General features: G+C 33.4%; 1 protein-coding gene across 1 annotated transcript; it reads right to left on the bottom strand.

The window, feature by feature from the left end:
* Nucleotides 1–1933: 1933 nt before the first annotated feature.
* On the bottom strand, nt 1934–8457 carry LOC132558756 (dimethylaniline monooxygenase [N-oxide-forming] 2-like). Its single transcript, XM_060223354.1, has 6 exons — nt 8387–8457; nt 6938–7153; nt 6076–6214; nt 4836–4972; nt 4235–4412; nt 1934–2566 (listed from the first exon to the last, which is right to left on the bottom strand). Exons 1-6 carry the CDS (start codon nt 8455–8457, stop codon nt 1934–1936), a joined length of 1374 nt encoding a protein of 457 aa, XP_060079337.1.
* Between the last annotated feature and the right edge of the window lie 1943 nt (nt 8458–10400).

Genomic DNA, 10400 nt, shown 5'->3' with positions numbered 1-10400 from the left:
ATCCAAATTACTTATAATAGTTTCATATATTTCCAATAATTGATTTACAGTAGTCTTTTGGTAAAAAGCCTGATTGATGCTTAGTAATTACTTCACAATCTTTTAGGTAATTAAACATATATTTAAAAACTACTTTTTCAATAATTTTACTAAAACAAGATGTGATAGATATGCGCCTATAATTAGATACATCATTTTCAGAGCCTTTCCCTTTATAAATAGCATTAACATCAGCTGATTTCCAAGATGCTGGTATAGTACCTGTTTCAAAAGTTTTATTACAAAGAAGAGTAAGAGGGCGTACAAATGAGGGGGTTAATCTTTTTATCATTTTAGGTATCATATTGTCAGGACCAGGAGGTTTTCTGTCATTAGGTAAGAGAAGTTGATCTTTAATGTCCTGCTCAGAAATGGTAATATTTTCTAGTTTAAAAGGGACGTAACTATCAGGTTGAGGTAGAGGATCCAGATTTTCAGATGTTGTTGAAATCGAAATGAAATAATTATTTAGACACTCAGCCTTATCAAATGGATGATTGACATACTGATCATTTACATATAGAGGTGGTAAAGAGGTAGAAACATTATTAGAGTTCATTATTGACTTAGCAATTTTCCACCACTTGTTAGCAGGAATAGAATTGTCTTGGAGAGATTCATCTAATTTGATAAAATATGTTTTTTTAGCTTCCCTAACAAGATCCACTAACTTATTTCTTATTTGTCTAAAGTTAGCCCAGTCTGTAGCAAAATTACTAGATTTAGCTTTTGCATGTATTCTATTTCTCTGTCTAATTTTGAGTTTGATATTATTTCTCATCCAGGGTTTATCATTAGGTCGGACCATTATAAGTTTACATGGTACACATAATTTTGTTTGTTTGATAATGATTTCTGTTAAAATACTATTAAATTCCTCACAATTATGAGTTTCTGTCAGTAATTCCCAATCAACACTATCAATCGCTCTATTCATCTTATCAAAATCAAGTTTATATTTAAGAGATTTGACATTGAGGTGAGATATTACAATGTCAAGATTAGGACCTGGATTAAGTTGTACATCATTACAAAGAAACAGTACTAGTTTATGAATATAAGAATGATATGTAGTGTTGTTTATAGATTCAATGCAATAAAATTCTCCAATATACTGATGTGTCCCTTCACAAGAGGTTAGAGGGGAGTTATATTCAGCCATCATCAAAAATAGTGGATTGACAATGTATGGGACGCATCAGGATCAACAGACAGATAATGTAAACACAGCAGCAGGGTATACAGCGTTAACATGGCAATGACGACTGGACACCGGATGAGCATTTTCGGATACATACATCAGGTAGACAAATTGGATAAGGTTGCAGAACAATAAATAAATATACCTTAAATAAGGTTCCATAAGACATTAACCGGCTCATAGTCGGAGTAAACACACGGGGTCAAATCATGTCTTTCACATTATGGTGTTTATATGACGTGAGATTTAACAGAAATTCCTCAAAGATTAAGGCCTCTCGTGTTTTTACAGAATTTTTCTTAATGCAGTAACAGTGATCATGACGTAGATCTTACAACCCCGAAACTCCTACATGTCTGAAATACAATGATCCTTTATAGTGTGTGATATGTGATCGAAAAACATCGAGATATGAAGCCGATAGAGTGTTGACAAGGATTATCAGATAAAAAGGTAAAGACGACCTTTACACTTCAACCCTGAATCCCGAAATTTCCCAAAATATTATGGTCCTTTACATACGCTGGCAGTTCGACCAGTTCGCTAGGACTCTGATAACGCCTTCAAATGGAACATCGACGTTACAATGACATAGTATAAACTTTTAACTGATATGCTGATTATTTTTTCTGTAAGTCCAGCATAGTTGAGCCAAAATATGTCTTCACGTTGCCGGGAAGTTTTGTTCATATTTTAATCAATGACACCGAAGTGTTGAGCATCTTTGAAAAAATAATTTTTCTTGCGGAAGTTACAAAAATCAGCAGATCTAGATTCTTTAACATGTTCCATTATGCTTTTCAAAACTGGGGGTAATGGTTCAAAACCACATAATTCTGCATGGTCTTTGTTCAATTTCCACTCCAGATCACCCATTCCCAAGTAATGCGCATGTAAATGGGACATGCCGTAATCTTGTCTCTTCTGTTGGAATTCTCGCTCGGCGTCTTCCAACATCGCCTGTTCCGATGGTAATTGGATTCCACCTTTCAGAATAGCAACTGCCGCCTTGGCTTGTTCGTGTGCCTGCATAAAGTAGCTCACATGACGCGTAATTCCTACGAAGAATAGATTATGGTATTTGATATGTACTAAATGCTTATACAGGGGTTTAATCCTTTCATCCTTTACTTGTATGGTGTCATCAGCCAGAAATGGGAAATCATAACTGTAACCTGTGCAGAATATGATACTGTCAACCTCCGTTTCGGATCCATCTAAAAATACGACCTTGTTTCCAACATCTAGATGACTCACATCCGGACGTTCTGATACGTTTGCTGGTAACTTAATTTGCATTTTATCTTTCCTATGTCCGATGTAAATCTTTAAAATAAAATGGAAATAAAGACTTAAAATGCATTTCATCATATTATGTATGCTAATAGATATTTTCTATTCTCACGCGGATACGTCTTCGATAAACTGACGAATCATTCCATCTGTCGCTTGATGACTGATCAATTCTTTATCATTTAAGACCTGTGTATGAATATGAAGGTAATGTCTGATCTTACCGATTACTTTGATGTTTAAATATATATAACCTAATGGCTCTCGCGATATTTCTGGGATACTCCGACAAGCATAAAGGTGAACGATAGCCCACTGACAAATTCAACATTAGTTTTATTGCAGTGTTATATATAGTTTGCCTGCATTTCATACTCAAAGTTCGTGTGATACCCGACCGCTGCACTTTTAGGCACGCATTGTAAATTGATCCTACTTTGGTTAGTTGAAACGTGCATTCCTATCTTGACTTCTTAAAAGGGGAGATTTTAAAAACAAAATTAATGAATAAATATGATAATAAATGATATATAACTTATTTATTAAAATGTCACTTCATCAATATACTCATTTTTATGAATATCCCACTTTGTAATATTACGGAAATGTCTTTCTCGAAAGAAGAAACAAAAACCATAACAAAACCAGGAAACATGAAGATTTGATAATCTAACATTACATTTCGTTCTTTACATCACATTACAGATCGCGATATCGATGAGTTACACAGTGATTCATTTATCGTTGAAGGCAATTTCCGAGTCAGTCTGGAAACATTCTCATCTCGCAGAGTTACTGCCTTTTGTTTCACAAGCTTGACAGCCGATGGGGACCGAGAATGGTCTCGGAAGTGATGTTAGAACTCACGAATGTTTAATAATGATAATTTTTCTGAAATAAATTATCTAACGTGGGTTTTTTCATAACTATTTCATAGAATGTCTAGTTCATTTTGTATTGCGATTGATAATATACAATGTCATAACTTCATAAATTTTCATGTAAAGCATTGACTGCAGTGAATGAATAAACAATAGATTATAATAATAGGATGAAAATACTCACAACACTATATTCATCATAACTACCTAATTTGTTCCTCATTTCTCATTGCAACCTTTTTTGTAATCTTTCGTTTAAAATCCCTCGTACCATGTTCTGGTTTTATTAAGAAACATAACGAATTTATCAATGATGAAGGATTGCGCAAATGAAACCAAATGAGAACTAATTTAGAATTAAAAAAGAGCCATATATGAGTTTAACTGCATCATACACCTGTTTCGTCCTTCTAGCACTCGTCAGTGAATGTCAAAATGAAGATATGGAGGTGCGCTATGTCATTATCATTCAGTAAGTTCAGTATGCGGTCACTGTGTCTCCCCATTGAGATTATAATGTTTCGCTCCATCAATTTTGAGCGTTACTAGTCGCCTCGTAGTTATTTAAAGGTATAAATGTAGCTGCATTGTTCACTTTCATATTTTTTCACTCAATATCGGATATACATGTTCTGAACCATAGCACTATCACAATCAAACCTTTGCATATAGGTTACGGCTAACTTCGTGCACTGAAAACCATTAGCAGATTTTGCAAAAGACAAAATAAGTAAATCTGTTTGAATCAAACAAAATATTGATTATAAAATTATCAAAAACAATGAAATAACAAACCTTTCCTTAATTTTATCAGCCTCACCTGTGCAGCATTTTTTGATAAATCGAACGTTATGTCCAGACCGGAGAATGACGCTCCAAGAATCAGTACTCTCTGTCCCTGGTAAACCTCCGGCGTCCTGTAATCCCTGCTGTGAATCACATGCCCAGTAAAATTTTCGATCCCCTTCACATTGGGAATATGACACTTCGAGTAGTTACTATGAGGAAATTAATAAATTAAAAACAGAACATGAAAGCAATCTTCAGAAACCACCCACGAAAATAAAATATACATCAATGTTATCGTTTAGATGATCTGTAATTCCTTACAACTCATAAATTTCCTTATATTGATAATCTGCATATGAAGATTTACACATATAGTATTTGGTAACTATAGTACTACAGGGGCTTGCATGACTGGCATGTTTTAAAGTAATTTCTTTCAACTTAAAAAAAGTTTGGATGAAGTATTGTAAAATATGCTAATGTATAAATATATTTCACAATTATGCTATCAAATTATGTTCACAAATAATGTAATATATATAACGTGTCATATAATATATGATAATATATAACGCAGTGAATAAAAATTTAAAAGAAAGACATATTTGAGTAAGATAATATATTATCTGTACCCGTTGCAAATGATGACTCCATCGAATGTATTTGTATGAATTTCCTCGGCATAGTACCTATCACAATAGGTTACATCCCACTTAACCTGATCGCCTTCGTTCTGCACAGGACGAACACTCTTAACAACGGTATTGAACTGTAATTGAATAATAAGGTCTTGTTTTATGTGTATGGCCTAATGTGACTTCAACTGAAGATAATTAAAAGAGTTGCTTATTACTTCACTTAAGGTATCAAAGAAAAGATTGGATACAAGTTTGAGATGATGATAAAAGGTCATCGGCAATATTTGAAGAAAAAACAAATGATCGTGTTGACATGATTTGATTCTTTTTCATATGTGACTTATAAAACCCGTCACATTTTTCAGTTTTGTTGGGATCTTTTAATAGATAATAGGGCAACTGCTTATTACTTTTAATATATTGGATGATAAAACTTGTGCAGTGTCTCTATTCTTCAAATTTACCAAAATATGATCATATATGGCATAAAATAACTAAACAAAGATGTTAGTTTGATATTTAATGTAATTAGACTCGAGCAAAAAACAAGTTGGAAGTAAACAATTTCAACATTCTCACTCATCATTATTTTATTTACCTGTGTATAATACCTCTGTGGGAAGTAATACGTTCAACTGGATATGTATTACAAGTCGGTTAGGGTAATACAGCCTCGGATCGATACGAGTAGTTTTACGGCTACCATTTATAATGAACACTTTAGAAAATTCATCAAAATGTAGTGACTAATGGCGCTGTCTTTTGTAAAAGTTATCAAGTGATAAAATTATTTAAATTCAAAAGTCTAAATGATACAGAACTATATTTTAACTAGCATCCTAATTTGACTGATGACCAAAAGACTCGTCCACTTTGAACGTCGCTGGACACAACATGATATACGCATTGACTTCGAATGTTGTTGCTTTTTGTCGACATTGCTTTTATCGACGTTTCCTAGATATGGATGTGGGGATTCAAATTTTTTAACATATCAGAAAAAAATTCAATTTCTAACCACATGGCGCCCTTTGGTTTTCGGTGGAATAAATAAATTGTTTTTATATCGCAGAGTGTGAAAATCGGATTCAAATACATTTTAAACGTGTGTAATTAGCATAGTCAGAGCCTCGGGTTTTTGCCACTTTTATTACCTTCGGGAATGGAATATATTCATACATATACATATAAATCAAAATGTCTCTATGATAATAGATATTCTCTATGTTTTTACCTTTACATACTTGTCCAGGTGGAAGTGCTTAGTGAAACCTTTAATATACTCTAGCATCTCTGTGTGATGAAGATAGGATATTCCGGTCTGTTTGTGCGGGTATCCGGGTATCATTACTAGCTCTTTAGGGCCATTTGTCCTGTAACGAAAGACCAACAGGGGTCACAGAAATCCCTGTATCAAAGCTCTAGGTACATATGTTTGATTGTCCTTCAGTTTTGAGAGAATGAAACTAAATCTAATGAGTAGTAAACATCATCGGACAATTTTCTGAAGGATGGTGTTGTAAAGGATGTTTCGAAAGATACACAAGGAAAGAGTTAGGGATGGTATATTGGATTTTTTTTTTCTCGCATCCTTGATAAACATTAACACTATGTACATTTGTAAGTTGGTGTGAAACCTTTTCATTGCGCAGTCATCAATGTCCCATAAAACGGGCATCAATATTAATGACGTCATACATTTGCGACATGACGATTCCACATAAAATGATGGCGCAACGCATTGTGAGAAGCCTTTCAGCTGTCTTTCTCCACCTCATGTGAGATAAACCCTGGACAGGTATATCTACACTGATAACTGGTGTAAGAATTCCATGTTTCAAGTACAATGTGTCATAAAACAGGCACTTTGTTTCCTATTTAAAAGTAAAAACTCGAAAATATGGAGCAACATGAAATTATTTTTTTTAATCCAGAAAGGAAGGGTTTGGGTATAAAAAATAACAATATGTACTTATTTTAATTTCTCATTATCCTTCGGGTCGTCTTTTCTTTTGGATATACAAACGAGAATGCGTTACGTTTAGGTGTCACGTTCATGACTACAGCAGAGAAAACTTTAAATGCATACGACTTACATTAAGTTGTTGTATACCCCTGAGTGTGTTGGATTGCCACATTCGTCAAAAGCGGTTTCTGTATAGGACCAAATACCACCGACTCCATGAAGCTTTTCGAAGGCTGTTGGTACAAAATCCTCCAAGTTTTCTGTCAAATGTTTGAGCGCACAAAGCCCAGATACTCCGGCGCCTATAACAGCTATTTTCTTTCTGTTTACAAAGCGGTCTTCACTTCTAAAAGTAATATATATATATACACACACAATCAGATTGATGAAAAGTACGAGGAAAGATTATAACCGTCGTAGTAATCTAAATGAGGATTTTTAAAAATTTCCTTGTGTAATATGAAGCTGGAGGTTTTTGATGCTTGTAGTTTGCTTTTGTATACCTTGTACTCGTGTAATACGTGACATTACTGATTACATTGACCAAGGTGGCAGGTGGCAGCAATAAAGCAGAGGACGCTTACTCTTCAAGAACACTTGGTCTTATTCTCCCAGTACTTTTTCAGGAGCTTCTATGTCAATCTTTCTTTTGTCCATATTTTGCCATAATTTTATTAAATTCGGAAATTAATTGGCTTTGGATTATGATTAAGTGGAAATATTGGTATTTTCGATTTGTGTTAATAGGCATATCAATTTTTTCTCTTATCGACAATAATTTTTGTTGATATTTATGTAAATACTGCGTACCGCCATAGTGTGTTTGTTGTATATTATAATGGAAAGTTTGTGTTCCTGAATCCAGGAACAAGATAATGTTTGTTCAAGTTCAATTCAAATGTATTTCAATGACTAAATGGGTAAATAAATTTAGTTAGATCTGAAACAATTACAAGTATAAGCTTCATAATTGACAGGATCATTCTATTTTTGTAATGACGTCTCTAACATTTATGCGACTTGAGCTAAAACATTATTTCAATATCAATTTAGGCCTATTATAAGGTGACACATAATCTGACAGGAAAAACAAAGAAAACCAAGATAATGAAAGACAGAGATCTTCTCTGAAGTCGTTTTTAAAAACTTAGAAATATTGCAAAGTAAAGTTCTACATCAGGTAAACAAAGCTAAATGGAATATGTAAATAGTTTCATATGATAAAAAAACTCTATGTACAAGGACATTATACTTAAAGAGACTACACTGACTAAAACTTATACAAGGATGTGCTCTAATTTTATATATACTGGATTTTTGAGTTCGCTATGAAATAAAAGTTTTTTTGCTTATGTTAAAAGGTACTCAAAAGGACTAGAACAGTAAAAGTTAAACATTTAGGCCAGGTTTAGCTATTTATATAGGTTCGTGTTGTTTTGTACAATAAATCTTTCTTGAATAAACGTTTAGATGTTGATGTTTTCATGCCATCAGTGTGAATTATTTCCGTCACAAGGATTGAAGGACATATTTTATTCCTTAAAATAGATCCATCCGAATAGTGTCACGTTATGCTTACCTGGGTGCAATTTTCATGTCTGTGTTAGATACAGGAAAAATCCAGGTCTTCTCAAAGTCACTTAACTCCATCTTTTAATCGCTACACACCACGATGAGAGACTTTGCGCACTATTTACACTAATATATCTACAAATGAAGGCGAACTGTAATGAAGCAAAGCATCTTGTGTCAATTTCTGTGTGCACGTGACGCAATATCCAATAAAAAATACGCGAAATGACTCGGCAATTTCCACACTGTTTTTAAACACTCGTACCAGTCTGTATGTAAACCGTTAATACATAACTTATCATTCCAGTCTTATTGCGCTAGAATATTCAGGTCATGCATTTGTTGTAATAAAGCGAAAAAAACCAGCTTTTTAAATCTTACATAGTTACACAAAAGAATATCTTATATTTCTTGAATGCATGAATAATTACATTTATAAGTACACACGAACATATATATATATGTGTGCAGTGTGTAGGTATTCAGTTTTCTTAAGCGTCGATTTTATCAGAACTTTATATGTCACGTCCGTCGTATAAACCACACAGAACTGGAAACCAACGACAAGAGAGTCTCTTATACGTCAGTCAACTTCCTTCCTTGATCCTTTTTGTTAAAATAAGACAAACATGGACAGCTTTCGTTCACGCTGTATTATGATTTTAATATCTGTTGTTGTTTGCCTTGTTCTCATTTGTGAATGTAACATTACTTTCATAGATTGACAAAGAATTTACACGATTTTGCTATTATTAGTGCTGTATGTTACTTAGCGGTATTTAAATAAAGGTCATATCTTAACACCGCATTTGGTTTCGCTCACTCTAGGGGGAAAATAAGTATAGGTAAACTCAGGCACCTGCGATTGGTTTTATCAACATTTATATAAACGAATTTTCACAATCACGCAGGAAAATCAATGAACATGTATCAAAAATAAGTAAGGATCTAGAGGATATTTAATGGCCTGCCGTTTACGTTCTTATATTTTTTTCTTTTTTTAAGTGTCAATAGGTTCTGTGATGTTGAATAGTCTGACTTATCACACGCCAACCAGATAACATTTATCATGCAAGACTGGTACACCATGTTACTCCCTAAATGAACACTTCTATTCTAATAGTGTCATATTCTCCCGGCTTTGTTCCTGCGTTGCCATTGAAAACTAAACAATATAATTTACTAATGTAACAAATATGCAGTAATTAGAAGTAATCATATCCTTAGTTTGCCGCATCACTTATCTACTCCTTGGTGATGATTCCTTGACCCATCAAGGAAATACTACAGTTTTTCAAGCCGTTCAAAATTACATACTCAAAACCAGGATATTTCAAACCAACGATTACCTTTTCTTTATGCTTGTCTGTTATGTATTCGTTATACTAGCATGTGTGATTTTTGTTATTATTATTATTGAATTTATATGCTTTTTCTGATATTTTACCAATTTTATACCATAATTTATCACTAAATGACAGTTATCTTGATGAATAGATTAGCGATTGGTTATCTTAAAAGTGCAAGACATGGCAATGCTGAGGCGAGAAGGTTTTTTATGGACTCCCTATTTGAAATCGTGATAACTAGGTACGTGAATTGCAACGTTTGTCCTATCATATATTTATGATCATGGCGGTGCATGGCGAAACATTTAATTCGTCAATATTTATTCAAATGTTATAAAAAAAATGCGTAATTTTTAATTATATTTTTGTTATATACTTCGAAGGCTCATCAGCTTTGCAAATGATATAATCGACAAACATAGTTACTGTTAACGTTTAAATTCTGGTGGTAGTCTTATTTTAGTGATTTTCGTGCTGAAAACTTTCCGCTATATTTTGATTGCGCTAAATATATTTTATGTACATTGCTCTCTTCAACAAGTGAATGCGACAATTGATAATTGCTCCTAATTGTTTATATTTGGTTATTCATTAAACTGGATTGCACCAAAATAAGTAAGCTTATGATATATTATACAGATTTGTGTTCCACACACCCTTTGCAAAATAGTG

This window comes from Ylistrum balloti, unplaced genomic scaffold (genome assembly GCF_031769215.1).
Source record: "Ylistrum balloti isolate Yb309-2 unplaced genomic scaffold, AGI_CSIRO_Ybal_v1 Utg370822, whole genome shotgun sequence".
In the NCBI taxonomy this organism is placed as follows: Eukaryota; Metazoa; Mollusca; class Bivalvia; order Pectinida; family Pectinidae; genus Ylistrum; species Ylistrum balloti.
This window is presented reverse-complemented; position numbering and strand designations above follow the sequence as displayed.